Source organism: Lissotriton helveticus, chromosome 8 (assembly GCF_964261635.1).
Source record: "Lissotriton helveticus chromosome 8, aLisHel1.1, whole genome shotgun sequence".
NCBI lineage: Eukaryota > Metazoa > Chordata > Amphibia > Caudata > Salamandridae > Lissotriton > Lissotriton helveticus.
In genome coordinates this window covers 331,573,483-331,595,993 of record NC_136069.1, presented here as the reverse complement: position 1 = coordinate 331,595,993, position 22,511 = coordinate 331,573,483, and the positions used below count along the sequence as shown (strand labels likewise).

At 42.2% G+C, this 22,511-nt stretch overlaps 1 protein-coding gene across 2 annotated transcripts in view; it reads left to right on the top strand.

Moving 5' to 3' along the window:
- ATP8A2 (ATPase phospholipid transporting 8A2) overlaps positions 1-22,511 on the top strand; it is a 1,791,179-nt gene that overhangs the window by 1,703,873 nt on the left and 64,795 nt on the right. The window contains exons 33-35 of one of the 2 annotated variants that reach the window (XR_013599395.1): positions 2,334-2,422; positions 20,667-20,771; positions 21,395-21,431. Coding sequence is in view for 1 of the 2 variants with exons in the window: in XM_078655985.1 (XP_078512111.1) it covers positions 2,334-2,422; positions 20,667-20,771 (194 nt within the window). In the remaining variant the exon portion in view is untranslated. The remainder of the gene's footprint in view (positions 1-2,333; positions 2,423-20,666; positions 20,772-21,394; positions 21,432-22,511) is intronic. The other variant, XM_078655985.1, reaches the window with a different exon arrangement.

Sequence of the window (22,511 nt, the reverse complement as noted above, 5' to 3'; positions counted from 1 at the left end):
AACTAGCCTACCATATTAGTATCCCTACCATACTCATCCTGTCACACCTTCCTACCATATCTTACTAATCTACCTACCATACCTACTTTCCTGTCCATATCCACTTATCACACCTAACCTACCATATCTACCTACCATTCCTATACAATTATATCAGATTTAACCTACTTCAAATAATCTAACATGCTTGGTGCCACCAGCCTACCATACCTACTTATCATACTTAACCTATCAGACCAAAGCTACTCACCATACCTAACCTACCCTACCTGACCTACCATGCATATGAAGCTTACCTGCAACACTTACTTATCCCTACCATAACAACCTAATCTATCTACAATAGTTACAATACCTCACCTACCATACTTACCTACTAGGCATACATACCGTACCTAACTTACCCACTATACCTTACCTACCTTATCTAATGTATAATACCTAACATACCTAATGTACACCACCTCTGCAAAGTGTGTTTCTCACATGGGCCCTGAGATGGCAGTTTTGCTACAAAGGGGCAGGTTATGCCTATGTGATCTCCAGTTAAGGCTCAAGGTACTGCAGCCTGCTACAGAAAGCTCTTCTATCTAACTAGAGGGACATATAGTAACCATGTAAGGTACTGTAGCCTGCATCAGGAAACTGTTGATTGCACCAGCTTTTAATGTTCATGAAAATGTGAATGTTATTACTTTTTTAACTATAGCAAAATCTATAGGCTTCGACAGTGCTTGTTTCTTTTGCTTTCAGCACTCCATGGGTGTGTATGGGTTTTTATGCTCTCTCTACCTTTCCCCTATGTGCCACTTCCTCCTCCACATTCACCGTCTCTAAGTCTTCAATTGCATCCACGCCTCCACCATCTCCGTGCTGCTCCCTCGTCCCTATGCTTCTCCCATCCCTTGCTGCCCCACTCAGTTTTTTTAAAAATAACCCCCCAAGCCCCTTCAGGCCCCACCATTGCTACCCAGCCGCTCCCTGCTCATTACCACTTTTCTGCAATGTTGACTTGAACCCACTGTTCAATTGCACTTCTGCGTCCCATTTAAAAAAAAATTACATTTCAACTTTTTCACTTTTTAGGAGGGCCTGGCAGCTGCAATTTGCTACCTGGTCACTCCTTTCTCATAATGCGCTTTTTTAACCTTTGTTTTTAAATCTACTGCTCCAAGATAGGTGTCAACCATCTTGGAGTGGTAAATTTAAAAAGTCAGTGACACATACATGTGCATGCGTGGTGACACGTGTGTGTGCACGTCACCGCACTGAGCGCTTTTTTGTGATTTTTTAAAATTCTTAGTTTTTTTGCTGCTGCATTGACAATAACCTTTTTTCTTCTTTTCTCACCCTTGCCAATGGGTGCTCTTTAAAAGTACTGAGCTCTTATGACCTGCGGTCGAACCAAAGTTCATTAGCCTTGGATTTAATCTCACACGTTGAACATGTTAGAATACCTTTTGCTTAACGTCGTTCCAGCATTACATCATAGCAGAAATGTGTACAACTTAAATATCCAGACTGTAAGTAAATATTGGTAGGCATAGATTTGCTATTTATAACTCCACACCTACCTCTTTGGATGATAGACATATTGTCAAGGGATGTGGAGTTAAGCAAAGTAAACCTATTCTTACCTACATAGACTTGTTGTTATTTTGGTTGTCAATATTTCTGCTATGATATTATGATAGCACGGTATTAAAGACTCGATATCCTAGTACCATACCACTAACACAGTAGCAGTGGAGCTGAAAAAGCAGATCTCCGTCCCTTCAGACTATACAAATTGTCTGCTGAAGACACTAATAGGCTGCTTGCCCCCTAATGAATAGCTCAGTCCTTGGGAGAGTTCCTCGTCCGTGGACAGTCAGAGCCGGGGGCCAGGTGGCAGAGGCACCTGTGTCTAGAAAGAAAAACAGGCCTCCGAGATCACAGGCAGGGTGACCTAAAATTGCTGTGCTGATTGGAATGTGCAGTGTTCCTGTGCTGCCGTGGGTGGCGGCCCCTACAAGCCTGCTGTCAGGCCACTGGTTTATTTTTATCTCACATACATTAGAATGTTTCATCCCACTGACAGTCGCACAATGGCGCGCGGGATTAAACACGGAACAACTGATGCCTCAATTTTGTGGCACCTGCCCGCTCTGGAGCAGGAAGCCGCCGCTTTCTGGCTGCGGTAATGCCGACAGTAGAGAGGCCGGGGTGGGAGTGGGGGAGGCTTGAAACATCTGCTGAAGTAGTCGGGGAGCTGTCGCTTGCGCTTCGTGCAGAAGTTAATCCTGGAGTCTGGCGAGTGTAACACAGCCAAATGTTTTTCTGTTTCTCTGCAGGCGGGAATGGTGCTGAAATGCGGATACTTCTGGCTCGGGTTGCTGCTGGTGCCCACGGCATGCCTTATCAAGGACATCGCATGGCGAGCGTAAGTGTGAAATCATAAGCCAAATGCTGAAAGATTCTTTGTGTATATATATAAACACACAACATACGTATCCCTCTTCTATCCCTTTAATTCCAGCTAATAGACTAACACGTCCACCGCTCAAATTAATTTCATATTTGCCTATACCAATTCCCCCGCTAATCCTTTTTTGGTTCCGGAGTAGCGTTCTAACCAACAAAAGGCCTTCAACACCTCATCAGCCTTAGCAAGCATTATATAAATGCAAACCCTTCCCTCTTTTACTGCTCCACTATCCTTCTTCTATTCAAATAACACACTCACATGTCCACCACTCAAAATAATTTCATATCTGACTATACTAATTCACCACTAATCCTTTTTGGGTTCCGGAATAGCGTAGTACTCACTGAAAAAGCGATTCGACGCCTCGTCACAGGGTAGTAAGTGCTATATAAATGCAATTACTATATATATATATATATATATATATATATATTACCTACTGGCGGTCGCCAGTAGGTATATATAGTTAGGATTTTTTCTCTATGGGATTTTTGAAAATTCTATGTCTAATAACTTTGGCGTTTGTGGACGGAATTGGCTGAAATTTTCAGGAAAATGGCACATTTTGTTTCTGAGCAGCCCTTGAAAATTTGGGGGGGGTTCGTCAAGGGGGGGCCGAGAAAAAAGGGGGGTCCCAAAACGTGTTTTTAACATTGAGTTTTCCATAGGGCGGTTGGCCTCACTTTTAGCCCGAACGGCTGAATGGATTTGCACGAAACTTGGCAAAATTGTAGGGACTGGTAGCCCGATGTGCCTTTTGTAGGTCTCAATATATGTGCTCCAGTGGATTTTGAGAAATTAACGTTTTCGCGCAACGGAGCTTTGTGAAGCGAAGCTGATTGGTTCTCTGCCGTCTGTCAACATTCCAAAAAGTCCGTAGCGGCCGCCATCTTGTCTCTCGGTAGGATCGAGAGACAAGAGGAGGCCAAAACAAAGGGGGAAATAACCATAAGGGGGCATAGTAGATCCTCGCTGACCCCCTAGGTTTGATGTGGAGGTTTTAAAAGGGCCCCGCGGGGCAAAAAAAATAATAATAATAATAATCGAACGGCTGAATGGATTTGCACGAAACTTGGCAAAATATTAGGGACTGGTAGCCCGATGTGCCTTTGCTAGGTCTCAATATATGTGCTCCAGTGGATTTTGAGAAATTAACGTTCAAAAAAAGATATATATCTGTAACAGCGCTCCGCTTCGCGTAACGGAGGTTTGCGAAGCTGATTGGTCATTCTGTCACTGGGCTATAGTTGGGCTACATCTGGCTGATATTTGGGCTACATTTGTTTTTTTGTGTGTCTGGCGGCCATCTTTGGGCTACATTGGGCTACATTGGGCTTCATTGGGCTACATTGGGCTACATTTGGGCTCCAACATATATATAGGCCAATGTAGCCCAATATATATTTTATAAAGTTAATTTTCGTAAAAACCACTGGAGCATATATCTTGAGACATAGCAAAGGCACATCGGGCTACCAGTCCCTACAATTTTGCCAAGTTTCGTGGAAATCCATTCAGCCGTTCGAGCTAAAAGTGAGTCCAACCGCCCTATGGAAATGAAGGAAATGAATGGGTAATTTGTAATTAGCAAATAGCTAATCGCAAACTAGGAATGGTAAAGAATCGCTATTTATTCCTTAAAGTTCGCTATTTAGGAAATGCAAAAAACTTTGATGATACATATGGCGGTTCATCTCTAACAAGATAAGAAGCATAGGGATACATTTATGATGACTGGCGCATCACCAGGGATGTGTTAGTCATTCTGTGCCGCTGTTCCGTCACCTATGGTGTGCTGCATTTACAATGCGGCGCATCATGGGGCAAAAACAGCACAGATGCGTGATGTATCTGTGCCGTAAAGGTGGCGCATTGCTGGAGTTGTATCGCAAGTGTGATGAAGCTCCAGCAAGGGTCGGGGGTGCCCCTGTCGCAGGGTTTCTGTTCTCACACAGAACTGTGGACAGAGGATTGGAACCTCGGCGAATTAGGGTGTCCAAAAAACTCACGTTAGTAATCAAAAACTCCTTAGCAAGCTAGGTACAGTGTCACATTGGATATAACAAACTCTCAATGTTTAAACAATCCAGAATATGAACTTATAGTACCTCAGGATACGTGGAACTCATGAACAGTCGGTCGTTATATATTTCTTAGAAACCAGAACATGGAGTTAAGAAGAACACATGTGTATTTGAAATGTTTATTTACTAATGCCGTCTTCTCAGGCGTAGTATCTTAGATAATACAAGTACACATATTATCAGTAGCAAAATTACCAGCATAGTTACTAGTACATAAAAAGCGAATGGTGATAGTATGTTAACATGCTGTAAATGAATAAGAGTTAGCAACACTTATAAGCAGCCGCGGGCCGTGGAGGGAGTTACGGTGAGGCAGGGAGGCGGGGAGGGGGAGAAGCAGGGTGGAGAATACAAGTACACATATTATCAGTAGCAAAATTACCAGCATAGTTACTAGTACATAAAAAGCGAATGGTGACAGTATGTTAACATGCTGTAAATGAATAAGAGTTAGCAACACTTATAAGCAGCCGCGGGCCGTGGAGGGAGTTACGGTGGGGCAGGGAGGCGGGGAGGGGGAGGGGCAGGGTAGAGAGGGCTCCACCCTGCTTCTCCCCCTCCCCGCCTCCCTGCCTCACCGTAACTCCCTCCACGGCCCGCGGCTGCTTATATCTCACCCTCCCTAATACACATATTATATTATTTGCTAAGAAGGTCTCTTTGTGTTGGTTTAGGGCGTGCCCATACTTTAGTGTCTTAGATTTGAAGGAATCACATCAGCATACACCAGCTCTCTCTTCATGTGAACCGCATCAACTGTTGTGTATGTGTGTTCGGCAAAGCAATATAAAACCCGCCTCATGCCCAGAATTGGCAGAAGTTGCACTTATGTTATGAGTATGAAGTCGTGGAGATCAGACCTCATAACAATTCTGTATCGTGTTGTTCTTGAAACTTTAGCACTCGCTGTACAGATATAGTTTAACAAGCAAAGCAGATAGTAGAGCAATAACATATTATTCTCATGTAAACCACGATGAACTACTAGGTGGAAAGCTAAAGCAACAACTAAGTGTCGTGTGCAGAAGTTGCAAAAAAGGAAAAATGGCGTTTAAACCGGTAATGAGCCCATGCTAACTTAACACGGTGTAAAGATATCCAGGACCTAGATGACACCTCCCCATGATCCGGAAACGAACTGAATAAGATAATAGAAGTGCCATCTCATGAGAGCAGATTGCAAGTTTATATGTGGACGGTCCTCAAGGTAAAGCATTAAAAACTAGGAAAATGTAATGCTAAAGAAAAATAAAACAGCCAAGTACTTTATCGAGTCTTCAGCCAATAGGCAAGGTAAATAATAAAAACTTGACAAATAAGTCAATGAATTGTCAATGAAATGCTAGTACTCAGCATATCAAACATGAAAAAGGTCTATGACATAACTGTGTATGCAAAATAAGCTGCAACAGCCTCCAATAGGAAGTCACCGTCTTCATCCGAAAACAGTTCAGCCATCCAATTTAAAAGCGGAAAAGAACATACGTGCTCTCCCAGCACCGGATCCTCTATCACCATCAGAGGACAGCTCGGTGGGTTTTCAAGAAAGCTCTGTTCCAAGAAAGACTGTGCTGCCGCCAATAAATTCCAGGGACCAATTAGTCCATGCATCAATGCCACAGCCATAATCCTTTCGCCAGGACAAACCAACTCGTGAGTAATGATAGGAGTCATCAGCTGATTAAAGTCGACGTCAGGAGAAACCGGTCCGCAGAGACACAAATCAATGGCCCAATCGAAATCACAGGTCAGGCAGTGAAATACAGGCTGGACACAGGTGAAGTAGGAGAATCGAAAAGATAATCCATATGCCGTGCTTAATATCGCCAACGGCATTGTGCCATAATATTCTAGCACGCGATTGCGGAACAGTGTCAGCAGCTGCAGGGTGGGAGGTTGCATAGGAGGGACATCCATATTTAAAAATGTAAAAAAGCACAAGAGCGTCCGCTGGTAATGCAAGTAAAAATGCCAATCCACGAAGCAGAGTGGAGAAAATAGAATGAAAGAAAGCAGGGATGACTCCAAAGATTTTCTCAAATGAAGTCACGAGACCACTGGTAACAACTTTAAAAAAGTGCGCCAGGGCCTTTGTGGAGGATGCGTTAAAGATAGTCCGAACCATCTTGCTGAAATTGAAAGGCAAATCTGAATTGAAAAGGGTCTGCACCTCTGTACGGGTGTTCGCTATGTGAAGCACGAAAGTTTCACGGGCCGAACTCAAGGCCACCTCTCTCTGAGACAAAAGAGCTCTTATTCTTGCCATGCCGTTGAAATCTCTCCCAAGGTTGGTATTTGTGGCCAGATTGAAAACTCCCTATGTTCATGTGTGGGAGAAAATAGAACATTTCTGCAGCAAATAACCCGTTCACTTACTGTTACGATAAAAGGAATACTTTTAATTAACTCAGAACAATCTTCATTATTGAGCATCAAATAACTACCATTTTCCAACAACTTGAACGTGGGGATGATAGCAGGAACTGGCGTGCCTTGCAACACGCAAGCCATATTTGGTCGGTGTTTGTTGCATGAGCCGTGTAACTGTATGTGCCTACACATTAGTGAATGATCTGGCGTCTCAGTGCATTCCTCTCCATTCAGATAAACTTCTTGATCATCTTTGAAACATCTGTATGTGTATGGAAGCGACCAGACCTCATGAAGAAAAGCACTACCTAAAGGTTCATAACGACCTATTGGTATATATTTCATACAATTTGAAAACTTATATAAAGCAAAAGGCAGCGTTATTAAACCGTGGATTAAGGCACGTTGCCAAAAAACCCGCAATCCTCTGCTGATGATGTCACTGAGCATGTCATGAATGATGTAATATGTGACATCATCAGCAGTGGATTACGGGTAATAGTATCTCTAGTTTACTCCCCTATAGCTGTCTTTCTTTTAACATAAGTGTCTGTTTCCTTCCCTTATACTTACTGTTTTTGGTTCGCTTCCGGTTCGCGTACCGGCGAGCGAACTGGGAAGCGAACTAAGAGAAATAGAGGTTGGCACAGTTCCAAATATTGTACCAATTTTTTAATAACGGGGAGGTAGTTCTGAAAAGAACTTTTTTTTTATTGTTTTTGTTGTTTTATATTTTTTTTATTATTTTTCAGAACATTTTTTTACTTTTTTTGAATTTTTCTGAACAGTTTTATATTTTTTGGGGTTTTTCTTGGAGGGGGCAATGAAAACGATTCATTGTAAAGGGCTCAACAGGAGCAACAAAACAAAAAAAAAGTATTTATTATTTTGGGCGTTTCGTACAAACTTGCATATGATAGTCAATAGCTCTGTTGATCAGAGTGATGCTTCTTTCTCCGTAGCAAATGAATCCATCGCAAAATACGCAGATGTGTTTTACTTCACCAAATCTCATTTGTATATTTGGCACCATCTCCCTGCCCTCTGGTCCCGTTACTTCCGGTACAACAGATCTTCTGGCCATAATAGGGAGATTATCTAGGTCGTTCCGAAACTGTGCAGCACTGTAGTTGTTAGGATGCCACCTAGTCATATGGCGATGCATTGTGTAGTTTCCGAAACTGTATTTTTTCTCGGTTCCTCTGGACAGTCTATCTTGACATATAAGGCAAGTTACGCATCTTGCATTTACTTTTTTCTGACCTTTGGGAATTTTAAAAAATTGCCAAATGAAGTTTTCTTTCCGGTGAGACGTCCTGGGTTCCTCAGGCAAAAACTGCCTCTCTTCCTGCTCTTCCTCGTCTTCCTCTTCTTCCTCTTCTTGCTGAATTATAACTTGAGCAGGTGGTCCACTCTTCCTTGGATGTGGTGGAGGTGGTGGGGAAGCACCAGCTGAAGCTACTAAAGAAGCCATTGCTCAGTGATCACAAAGGGTCTTTCTCTCACAATGATGAAAGTCAGAGTGAGGAAAGAAGGAGGGATTTTCATCATTTGGGAAAAACAAGAGTTCTCAACCAATCAAAAGTGTTCATTTTAGATTATATGACCTAGTCTTACATCATTAGGAAACCAAAAGTGAAATGAACCAATGAAAAGTGTTATTACCAAGTCACATGACTTGCTGTGTTTACGTTAAGCGCTTTGCAGGGCCTCCCGGTTTGCTTCCAGAAACCTGCGCTTTGCGACTCGCTTCGCGTACCAGTTCGCTAACGTAGCACGTCATATGACGTATCACGCGACAACGTGAAACGTCATGCGGACGGGAGGCGTCACGATGTTGTTTTCTAACGCGGCACTTGCGGTAAAGAAACGTTTACCGGCTCGCGGTCTATTTCGCGGCATCAAGGTCAGCTAACGGGAAGCTTCCCGATTCGCGAAGCGGGAACGAAGAAAAAAAAATATTTTAAAAAAAAATTATTCATAAACATATAAAATATATTTTTGGATTTAAAGAAGAATACATTTTACAGCTACAGATATTAGCTGTTAAAAAAACAATGAAATTCACTGAAAAAACCATAGGTTATAGACCATATATAGTTAGGAATTAGCATTTACAAAACCTTGAAAATTCACTGAAAAAACCATAGGTTATAGACCATATATAGTTAGGAATTAGCATTTAGAAAACCTTATTTTACTCACACAAAACCATTGAAATTCCATATATAGTTAGTTGCACTAACTATATATCGCGCACCCGCAATCCACTGCTGATGATGTCACATATTACATCATTCATGACATGGTCAGTGACATCACTGATGACATCACTGATGACATCTCAAATGACATCACTGATGACATCACTGATGACATCTCAAATGACATCACTGATGACATCATGACACACCAATACCAGTTACTACATACGCACTCACTGATTCCTACGTCTACACACTCATTCACTCATTCACCCATACAATAACTCATACATACAGTCACTTATTATTACAACACTATCATATGCACTCATACACCTATGCAGACAGTCACACACTGCCACTCATCCATGGAGTTACTCACACACCAAGTCAGTCCTGTAAAGAATCAATCACACTTCCATTTCTTCATCTATACAGTTAAACACAGAACACCATACTTCAGTGACATCACTGATGACATCACTAATGACATCTGAAATGACATCACTGATGACATCTCAAATGACATCACTGATGACATCATGACACACCAATACCAGTTACTACATACGCACTCACTGATTCGTACGTCTACACACACATTCACTCATTCACCCATACAATTACTCATACATACAGTCAGTTATTATTAGAACACTATCATATGCACTCATACACCTAGTCAGTCCTGTGAAGAATCAATCACACTTCGATTTCCTCATCTATAGTTAAACACAGAACACCATACTTTTCACACATATACTAACACATACTTACTCTCTTATACAATCACTGATACAAGTACACATTGATATGCACAGAGTCACACACCTCCCAGCCAGCCACACACACACTCAGTCTTCCATACATCCAGTCATTCTTCAATATGTAAAACGTATTTAAACTTTACAAAAACACACAGACACTAGATGATGTCATCAGTGATGTCATTTGAGATGTCATCAGTGATGTCATCAGTGATGTCACTGACCATGTCATGAATGATGTAATATGTGACATCATCAGCAGTGGATTGCGGGTGCGCGATATATAGTTAGTGCAACTAACTATATATGGAATTTCAATGGTTTTGTGTGAGTAAAATAAGGTTTTCTAAATGCTAATTCCTAACTATATATGGTCTATAACCTATGGTTTTTTCAGTGAATTTTCAAGGTTTTGTAAATGCTAATTCCTAACTATATATGGTCTATAACCTATGGTTTTTTCAGTGAATATATATATATATACACACCAAAACCCCTTTCCTCAAAAGAACAAAAGGGGGGTCCGACACATGCTCAGAGTTTTGACAGCAGCTCTTTATTCCCAAAATTAGGGCGCTCGGGTTACAGGGTGATGGAAACGCTTGGCAGACGCGTTTCAGCCTGTCGGCTTTCTTCAGTGCCTCGTTCCATGAAGTGATCGCTGTTACATCTGGAGGCTGGTTTAAAAGCGCGATGTCACACTCTGATTGGCCTTAGCTGTTAGTCCAGCCTCCTCAATCACTCTGGCGCTGCTCCATGCCGGGGTTTCATGCACACAGTGTCGAGTGGAAAATACAGTGAAGCTCCTACTCGAAAAAGCCCAGTGGCTCCCCAGTCCTGCTGGTCACGTTATGCACTTATCCCCGCATCACAGTAGATTGTTCATTTCGGGCAAAGAGTCTCTTCTGGCAAACTCCTAATGCAGCACTCGACTGCATCCTCTCTCCCCTTCTGGTTTTCGTCACTCAGGTGAGTTTTTTTGCCAAACGGGGGGGGCGCCGCGCTGTACTCTCATACCATACCAAAGTTTTTAGCAGGGTGCGCGGAGCTCCAGACCGGGAGGGCGTGTCGGATAGACGGTTCCTGCTTCACCGCCTTAATATGCACACCAAAACCCCTTTCCTCAAAAGAACAAAAGGGGGGTCCAACACATGCTCAGAGTTTTGACAGCAGCTCTTTATTCCCAAAATTAGGGCGCTCGGGTTACAGGGTGATGGAAACGCTTGGCAGACGCGTTTCAGCCTGTCGGCTTTCTTCAGTGCCTCGTTCCATGAAGTGATCGCTGTTACATCTGGAGGCTGGTTTAAAAGCGCGATGTCACACTCTGATTGGCCTTAGCTGTTAGTCCAGCCTCCTCAATCACTCTGGCGCTGCTCCATGCCGGGGTTTCATGCACACAGTGTCGAGTGGAAAATACAGTGAAGCTCCTACTCGAAAAAGCCCAGTGGCTCCCCAGTCCTGCTGGTCACTTTATGCACTTATCCCCCGCATCACAGCACAGTAGAATGTTCATTTCGGGCAAAGAGTCTCTTCTGGCAAACTCCTAATGCAGCACTCGACTGCATCCTCTCTCCCCTTCTGGTTTTCGTCACTTAGGTGAGTTTCCTTGCCAAACGGGGGGGGGCGCCGCGCTGTACTCTCATACCGTACCAAAGTTTTTAGCAGGGTGCGCGGAGCTCCAGACCGAGAGGGCATGTCGGATAGACGGTTCCTGCTTCACCGCCTTAATATGCACACCAAAACCCCTTTCCTCAATATATATATTCACTTAAAAAACCATAGGTTTCAGGCCTTATATAGTTAGGAATTAGCATTTAAAAAACCATTGAAATTGCTCCTATGTAGTTAGTTGTACTAACTATATTTCGCGCACCCGCAATCCACTGCTGATGATGTCACATATTACATTATTCATGACATGGTCAGTGACATCACTGATGACATCACTGATGACATCTCAAATGACATCACTGATGACATCACTGATGACATCTCATTTGACATCACTGATCACATCACTGATGATATAATTCATGTGATAATACGATGCACCTCCTCACACTCTAATATAACCTTTGATACACCCATTGTTAAATACAGACTACCATTCTTGAAACCATTGACACACCAATACCAGTTACTACATACGCACTCACTGATTCCTAGGTCTACACACACATTCACTCATTCACCCATAGAATCACTCATACATACAGTCACTCATCAATACAACACTATCATATGCACTCATACACCTATACAGACACTCACACACTGCCACTCATCCATGGAGTTACTCACACACCTAGTCAGTCATGCAAAGAATCAATCACACTTCCATTTCCTCAACTATACAGTTATACACACAACACCTTACTTATTCAAACATATACTAACACATACCTACTCTCTTATACAATCACTGATACAAGTACACAATGATCCATACAGCCACTCGCACATTCACTGGCTCTCATGTATAGTCATTTATATATGCCAACTCTCACATGCACTGTGTTTTACATATGTACTTACTTGGACATGTAGCACTGAGATATCCATTCACTCACCAACACACCCATGCACACAGTCAACCACCCATATAGCTGTTTCCACATGCACTCTTGAACTCATACACCTAGAGAATCAACTGCTCACACATCTATGCACAGAGTCACACACCTCCCAGCCACCCACACACACACTCAGTCTCCCATTCAAATACTTGGGCAACCAATCAATAACCCATATAGACACTCATATAGATACTGATCAACACATGCAGCAGCTTACACAACAACAGACATACTGATGCACACATTCAGACAGTTTAGTCACTAACCCATGCATTTAGTAAGACACATTTAATCACTTACTCATACAGTCAGTCACGCACCTACTAAATCCTTCATCCAGACACTTATACATCCACTCATTCTTCAATATGTAAAACATATTTAAACTTTACAGAAACACAGTCACTGGATGATGTCATCAGTGATGTCATCAGTGATGTCAAATGAGATGTCAAATGAGATGTCATCAGTGATGTCATCAGTGATGTCATCAGTGATGTCATTTGAGATGTCATCAGTGATGTCACTGACCAAGTCATGAATGATGTAATATGTGACATCATCAGCAGTGGATTGCGGGTGCGCGAAATATAGTTAGTACAACTAACTATATAGGAGCAATTTCAATGGTTTTTTAAATGCTAATTCCTAACTATATAAGGCCTAAAATCTATGTTTTTTTAAGTGAATTTGCAAGGTTTTTAAAATGCTAATTCCTAACTATATAAGGCCTGAAACCTATGTTTTTTTAAGTGAATATATATACAAGGTTCGATCAATAACCATAATGGGGTGTGTTTTTACCAGTCTATCCTGGCTTTGGGAAGAGGGGGGGCATTTGAGGTGCTCTCTTTATATTAAAACCCATTTTGATGTCTCACAACATTTAAATGTGTGGCTTCAAGATTGTCTAGCCATCAAGGGCAAACATGCACATGGGTATCTGGAAACATACAGGTGCCAGGGGGTACAGCTTCCCATGGTTTTGCAGAGGACATTCATCCCAACACAGGGTAAGCCAATGCACCCCTAGAGTTAGGGACGGAGTACGCCTGAGAGGAATGGTTCATACTTTCATTTGCAGAAAGTCCTACATTTCAGTATTATAATATGCAAAATGGGGAGCTGCAAATACGTCTCAATTTGTATTCATCCATTCACATTTATGATGCCCTTACATGCCTTCTGGTACGCTGTGACACTCCAATCAATTAAATTAAAAAAAACATTAAAAAGAATGGGCAAAGGGTCTATGGCAAGCGCCATGAATAAAAAATGGTTCCTTGTAAACAGGTCACCATCTCATCAACTAAGAGAGTACTCTGGGCAGTTGGTATTAAACCTAATGCCTACATTGCATGTCTTACAGATGGGCCCAGTAGGAACTGCAGGCATGGATATTGTGAACCGGGTTTGGTAGGTGACATCATGTTTGTGCAGATGACCGTACTTTACAAATTTCAGTGGTTGTTTGGTTTTAGCTCACTATCATAATGCCCATTCATCTGGAGCCTTTTTAAGGAATTTTGATTCCCTAAAAGCACTACAGTTAAAGGTACAGTGTCTAAAACCCAACAACCACTGAAGCTCATTGCTTATAGATAGGCATGCTACCATAACACCCCCACCATACAGCTTGACACACAAATTACATTATCATTAACGTCACAAACTACATTTGGCTCAAGACTAGGTGTAGGTCTTTAGCCATGACTTGTAGTCAGTACTCCTGACCTAGTACTCATAGGGCATAGCCTGTGAATGAGGACTATTGTCTCTCCTAGTGCTAAATATACCTGCTGGGTGAGGCGTAGCAATCTTACTCCATTCCTAGTGCCCTCTGGTCAGAGCCCTTAGCCATGTCAGTAATCTCTATGCACAGCATGTGCACTATAGCCATGTCCTGGATTCAGTGCTTTTCCCCCTAAGCCCCATAAGGTATTTGGCCATGCCCTGTGGTTTCTGGTTAAAGGGCATGACCTTTTGGAAATCTTTGTCTTCTCAGAGCTTAATTAATATGGCCTTCACCGTCTCCAACCAAGCTTTGTGTTAAGGTGGGCAAGTAGTCTTATCCTCACCCAGTCTTACTGTTCTCAAAGCTCTGGTTTAATGGGTGGCCAAGAAAAGGTTCACCCTCCCCCAGTACCTCCACCCAGATGCTCTATAACAAGGCCTTACACCACATCTTGGAAACAGTTCCTCTGCACCCAACGTCCACTGGGCCAAAGGTCATACCCAACTGTCTCTGGGTTCAGGACATTGCCTAGATCAAGTCAAGTTGGACCTATTACCTACTAGTCGCTGTGGGTGCAGGGTGAGGCAATAAAGTGCATCCAATTTACCCTACCACAAAGGCTGGAGGGCATGGCAAAAGATTATGGCCCGCAGGGCTGTGCAAAATTGTGTACTTCTGGGATTTGTCTTCAAATTTCATGAAAATGTTGTGAACTTCAGCTTTTTGTGCACACTATGGTTTATCTGTCCGCCAAGTGGCTTTTTTCATTTTTGGCCATCATCCTTGTAGTACAGATGCCATACAGGATACTGGCAGGAGCTACGTCAATTAGAAAATTACTCTCACAAAGACATTTTCTGTTCGAACCAGTCTCCCACAGGTGAACGTTATGTGAGATCACCATAAAATGTTGTCAATTTCAAGTAACACAAAATTGAGGAATTTTAAAAGTTTAACTAGTTGAATTGAAATTTAGCTCATGTCTAAATGCCAGCAGATTCTTGACATAGAACATGACCTTCAACCTCACCTTGCACCCCACAGGCTGCCCTTAAAGCCAGCTTGATGTTTCCTAATGCCCTCTGCCCCCAAAGCTCTCAGCACACTACCTCTGGATGTACGCAGCAAATTATGTGCGCAGGGTATTGCTACGCAATATACCACATTCCCTGTGCCCCAGCTTCATCCGGGTGGATTTTGCCATTCTAGTTGTAGGGTATGGCCACTGACTATATATTCCGCCTAGGGCTGTGCATCGAGAGTTCACTGCACAAGACCCAGTGTTGTGCACAATGGCCTCTAGGCACAAAGTGTGTCTTTCACACACACTCTGGACGCACTGTTCCAGGGACTGCTGTGTACGGCCTTCAGAGACAATTTCCGGAATGAATGTATCATGTGTTTGTTTCCCTTTATTATTTTGTTTCTTTATTGTGTTTCTTTTCAGAATTTAGCATCTTATTTCAAACTTTTCTCTGAGGTATAAACATAATTTATTAAATACAGAAAAAGGCCTCTTTTGAGGAGAATCTTCATGCCAAATTTGGTTTAATTTCCTTCAGCAGGTTTTGCTGGTACGGAGAGCAGAAATGACTATGTGATTTAAAATATGAAATGCTTTATTTAAATGTCTCTAAATAATGTTTCCCTCCCAGAATGGAACTACATATATTGTGAAATGGAGAATTTGAGCTGAATATGCAATGCCATAATACATAATAAATAGCAAACAACAAATTGGCAATATTAAATATTTTATATTTAAAAAGTTAATCTGTACTATTTTTATAAAAGCATTCTTATTTTAAGTACCTACCTCGTTTATTTGATATGGTAGGGTGTTGCGGTACCAGTGATTGCCCATGTTTAGTGCTGGACTTACTACAAATATGGAGGTTTCTACAAAGGTGTAAGTTACTTCAAAAGTGCAGTTTGTTAATACCAAAAAGTAGTAAACATACTCACAGGTATAAACTTACTCAAAATTGTAAGTTACTTTTGTGAATCTGGCCCACAGTCTTTGCCAAAGCGTTTTATTTAAAGTTCTGGGAGGTCAGATTTGTCTGATCTTCTAGCATATTTATATGGCCCTTCATTAAGGTTGGCTTCCAATAATTTCCTCATTTACTCAATAGTTTCATTTGAATACTACTTCAAATAAACAAGCTGTCAGATTAAAAAAAAGAACATTAATGCCGCTGCAGGGTTACTGTAGAAGTTCAAACCAAAGCTCCAACTAATACAAGATAATTACCCAGGTCTTTAGAGACAGAATGGTCCAATAACTCATAGCAGCCCTGATCCACTACTACTTGTTATGATAGTTTGTCTCTCCCAAAAATGTGTGTGAAAATTCCTCCTGTGATTTTGGATGCCGAAGATGGAAAAAAGGGCTACACTCCATAGAATAAAACTGTGTCATTCAAAATAGCAAAGAACACCTAACTTTGATCAAGACATTAGTTTGTGCTTTTTTATTTGTATTTATTTATAGAGTTTTATATAGTGCGAACTTGACCCTAGAAGGGTATCAGAGTGCTTTACAAATGGTTCTGTAAGTAGAAAACAGGACAACCAAGAAACATGTGTGCGTGTTTCTGTTTGTGATAGTGGAGGGGAAGTTTTACAACCTGTACACATCTGCAAAGTTGTACAATTAAGAATATAAACAATTTTAAAATGTATATTTTAGAGCAGGTAGGACGACATACCCTTCTCAGAGGGGTGTCAGGTGTTCAGTCAATAAATATTCAATGAATTGATGGTCTTTTAATTGTAGCACGGAGTTTCCAAACAGTCTCACATGAATGTTGTCAGGTGAAATTTTTGTACTCCTGTAGTTCAGCCAATTTGTTAATTTAGCTATACAATCTTTTCTGTCAATATAATATCTAGTCATTTTGAAATTATATACTTTCCCCAGCACTAACTGAGGTTGACTGCAGTTGTAGTGTAAAACGAACTATTTCTGATCATCTTGGTGCAATATGAAGTTGGCATGTGAGCTGTATTTTTGAAAGTAGTGTGTATAATGTACCCTATGTAAGATGTGTGCAAGTTACATACTATCCATTCTTGCTTTTGAGGAATTGTCCTACATCTTGATGCTCGACAGATGATCTCCTTCCTTCTTTTAAAGCACAATATTTACTTGCCATCAGGAGCATGGACACGACTCATCTTCAACCTATATTTTCATCTGTCGGTTTCCAGACACCTGAGAGACATGGATAAAGGAGGGCTCTCTATCAGAAAATGTAATATTCAGTATTCCCAATGGCCACTGTATGCCTTGTAAGATCTGGGTGCAATCACAGATGGTGCAAGAACAGCTTCCATCCAATGTGTTATTATTGGACAGAAGTGGATCGTCAATAAGTCGTTTTTCAAAAACATCTGGGCTGCTTGGAAGTGTGCAGATGCAGAGACCAGCATATGCACCATGGTGTGATCACACTATTAAGGTGCTTGGATTCCTATAGATCATGCGGTAGGCACAGATGGTTGGAAATCAAGAATGTTAGAAGATCATTTAAAGTCAGATATAGTGAAATTTGCTCCATTTGGGTGTTAAAACTGTCATTATGGGAATCTGAGCAGTAAAATCAGAAGATGGGAGTTGAAGCGAAGAGAGGAGTTGTTTGTCACCTGAAATAAGCACAAGGATTACTCCCTGAGAGCTGATGAGCACATTTGTGGAATCACAGTAGCGGATCAATAGTTATGATTCCAGTTTTAGCCTGGGGAAGAGAAAGAAAGAAGGTAGTTGCCCCATTGATCAGCATTGGGATTACCTCAGATTGTCTACATCTGTTCAAGAGATGGAGGTTGTGGATGATTTGTAGACTATAGATGCACGTCTCGCATCATTCAGCAGGAAGGTCCATCGATCCTTCAGCATAGTAATGTTAAGAGAATGAAGAAGCTCTGAAAAAATAACTACATCTTGATTAATAGTGACCGTGAATCCAACAGAGCATGCAGATACTGAGGTGGGAGAGGCTGTGCAGTTCAATTTACAGGACACCTACTATCGGAGCAGGGGCTATATATGTACCAAATATTGTACATAAAGGTAGATTCTACACTTAAAGTATATGCATGAGCAAATCTTAATAAAATACGTTCAAGCACATCATGGCCCCCTGACGAAACAAGATGATTATTCTGCAACATTGCCTACTATTGAGCAACAGGCAGGTCTCTACTCAGATGTTGCTTATGATTTCATTCAGCCTGCATGATTGACAGGGTGGAATGATGGTAGCTTACAAGAATGGCATGGCTCTGCATACGTTTGAAGGGAAAAGATCTTTGGTCCTAAGTTGATTAAGACGGCGTTCGAAAAACAGGAATAAACCACACCAAACCTTGTACACACTGCTCTAAAGAAAGAACTATTTCCCAAGAGATTCCTTAGATAGCCATTGTGGAAAAGGGTATATTTCGTATGATCTCATCAGATTTATTGTAGTTATTGGACTGGATATATTCGAATATTTTGATTCTGTAAAACTGCTAAACACTTGCCAGTGCATACCTTTGATGCATAAACATTGTGAAAGATTGGCTCAAGATAATTGTCATGTTAACAATTGCAAAACAAGCTACAGTAATATGGTGCAGGGAGTGCAACAGTGGGATAAAAGTTCAATGTTACACGTGGGCTGAAGCTTACAATTATACAACCCCCAAAGAGCAACTTTAAAGGCTTGACTACAAGCCTGCCACTGAAATCCTGAACAGCTGTGAGAAAGCTGTAGCAAACACGTATATAAGGAAAACCGTTATAGACATGTTTGAAAGCCTACTTTACATATTATGTATGTTACCTATAAGTAGTGCCTTGAAATCCACAAGATCTGGCTGTATCATGTACAAAAGTACCACATGTCTGGTATTTAAATAGGAATGTTCTTTCAGTGGCACGTTACCACTGCCATCCTTGACTGCTTAGGCTGTGGCAACATTTCCGTATGGTACAAGGCTACTTCTGAATAATAGTCCAATGTTCTTGAGTTGGGTTAGGAAAAAACTCCAGAAATTTGCCACACAAGTTTTAATTCATTGGTACGCATAGATTTTTGTTTATATATGCTGTTCAGTCTTTTTATTCTCTGGTGTCATTATTAACTTTTTGATAAGGTGTGAAATACCTTTCCTGTGAAAGATAAACAGGCTAGTACTCTCATGGGTCAAACCAGCTGGCTACCGATAGCCTAAAGGAGATACATTTCAAGAGAAGTGCGTCTTGGAAGAAGAACCAGCAGACCAAATGGGACCAGGAACTGTGTTGGAAGACCTGAATGAAGAAAGTGGCTGAGCCTGCCTCCTACTGCTGTCTGTAACTTGGTCCCCTGTAAGCTATCCTTAGTAGCCTGGGAGTGTTATCATTGCCGAAGAGGAAGGTATCTAGTATGTGAAGAAATTCGGACTCTTCGATGTAGCTTTATGGATGCCGGAAGAAGAAAAATCTATTTTACCGTAGATCTGTGGCTGATGTCTCTCTCCCCGTGTGCGCTCAAGCAAACCATTCTATGCAATTTCTCAAGTTTCTTTATATGTCTTCATCGCTCCATTGTCATAAGTGTCCTACAAGCTGGAAGCTGACTGATAATTCCAGTTTGAAGAGTATAAATCCACAGACCCTCACTGAAACTCCTCCCTCAGTCAGATACTTTACAGTATCTGGACACCCTTTATAACATAGGGTCTGACATAATTTATGAAATAGGTCCCTCTGAAGTAATTGACGGCATGGACATGTGCATAATCTGTTGGGCCAACAAAGAAAAACCAAAGGTGATGATGGACGGAGCGTTGACAATAAAAACACTCACCCCCAGTCAACTGGTCTGGGTTTAATCCATCACCGTTCTTTAGCTCACTCTGCCACCCCAGTTCAGACATGGCCATATGCAAATCAGTCTGACCCTGTGCCTCATGGGAACAGTCCAGCCCGAACTGCCAAGCCATGTCTTCCCTGGACCGGAATCAAGCTTCCCAGGACCGGTTTCTGGCATTACAGCCGTCTTCAGCCAGGCTTGCTTGACTCCAGTGGCAAAGTGAGCAAGGGACTCACGTCTGAGCATACCCTGCCAATTTAGGGCGAACAAAGAAAAACCAAAGGTAATGATGGACGGAGCGTTGACAATACAAACACTCACCCCCAGTCAACTGATCTGGGTTTAATCCATCACCGTTCTTTAGCTCACTCCGCCACCCCAGTTCAGACAAGGCCATCTGTCGGGCCTGCATCCTTGTCCCTTCTAATTCCATATGGCCTGAGTTAGAGTAATGTCTGCTCCTCTGAAAAGCCAGAGGTAATATAATTTCCTCTACAACTTCATTTCTACCAGTGGATTATTGGCTTGTGGAATTACCACTGTAAAATAAATTCACATATGTTGTGGCGTGAATCTCCACAAGTCACCAGGTTTTTCGCTGTGTCTGTTTTTTTCAGTGCCATGCATACCTACCGCAAAACGTTGCTGGAACAGGTCCAGGAAGTAGAAACCAAGGCAAAAGCGATGGGGAAAGGTGTGCTGCGTGATGCTAACGGAAAGAGGTATGTGTCAGGTGTACCCTCTATGAAAATGTATATTACGGATTTTACTCAAATATGCATGCACACATGGTCCTGTGTTGATATTGGAAGCTTCCCCTTGCTTTTTGGAGCGTTAAGACTGTCAATACGAAATTCATTCTGAACTGGCGCTCCACAAATGCAACTATTAGCCTGCTGAGTGGTATTCCACAAAATGCCAAGTTAAGTGAAAGTGACCTACAGTGACATCGCTGAAAGCGCTTAGAGACCCTGGGGTGATAACGCGCTATATAAATTGAAATAAATAAATAAATAAATTTATGTTGCACTTTTCTCACAAAAGCGGGTGACTGGTGTCTGAACACTGCGATTTCTGATGATTTGCTTGGAATGCTCTTTTTCAAATGCCATAAATTGCCAGAACACACATAGGTGTTGTAGTTTTGGTCTGTCAGTGTTTTTAAATGTACTGTACTTTATAGTTGAACCTGTCTGGCTCCGGCACTTTGTAGAGCATGTTTTCATATCATTAGGTTTCGTATCATTAGGTTTAGTATATGGTGGCTTTCAAGTGAGAATTTTCTTTTTGTTTCATATTGTTTTGTTTTTCACTATAATTTTTTTATCTGTATTCTCCCATGCAGATCTGCTTCATTTTCACCACGCTTACATGGAGCTGATGTAAGAAATGCACCCCCTCCACACCATCCCCATTTCCCCCCTTCTCTGGCCTCCCACACGCACCCCTAGTTTCCTCTCTCTTTCTGCCCACCTGCCCAGGGGCTCTGTGACGTAGATACGGGTGCAGTGCCTCACCGACTAGAGGATGTTGTGTGTTGTCTTGTGCTGTGGCCTCCAGAGTGCTTCCATGACATCACTTCCTTTCTTGGCACCTTTCTACCTTCACTTGCTCAGACTGTGCATGTCCTTTGAGGAGCTGGGGAGGGTGAGCGTGGGTTGAGTGCAGTGCTGGGGTCTTACTCCAGATGTGTTGAAAACCATGTTTGTGTTTTCCTTTTGTTGTAAATCCGAGCCATACTCTGGCGTGTCCGCACTGATCTTATTTCATATGTCTCTGGCCACACCCGCAGGACCCACGCAGCCTCCTCGGGTGCGCCTGTGAACCCCGGAACTGTATAATTACTTGATTACAATCGGCGCTGATGGGCGTCGCAAAGTAATGCAAGGAAAGATAATGGGTGCATTTAACCAGTGGCGGCTTCTCTGCTAAGGCGAAGGAGTGTCGCCTCACTCTCTCAGAACAGTTCAAAACGGAAAAATAGAGTGGTAAAGCAATGTTATTATCATTTTATTTTTCCGTACTGGCTCTGTAGGTGCAGAGCGGGTATGGGGCTGGAGCAGGGGAGGAGTGGTGGGCACTCTCTACATGTGCATGACGGTTTGGCCGGCCGTCTTGGGCTGGCGAAACTGTCATGCGCACTTAGAATGTTCTCCACCCAACTGTATTGCACAGCCTGTGTGGAGAACATGCACATGTTCTCAGCCCCTGTCTGAGTGCCGAACCTCGGCGCTCAGACCAATAACAAGGCAGTTGTCATGCTGGTGACAGCAGCGTCGTGATTGGCTAGGGGAGTCTGGGAGCTTTTGTGCCTCCTGCTTCGTCGTAAGAAGGAAGGAAGGAGAAGCTGCGGTGGCAGTACCCAAGTGCAATTTATTTTTTCCTTCCAAGCCCCGACACTCCCGGGTAACAGCCACCACTGCATTTACTCGGTTAGGGAGTGAAAGATAAAAAACAGGAAT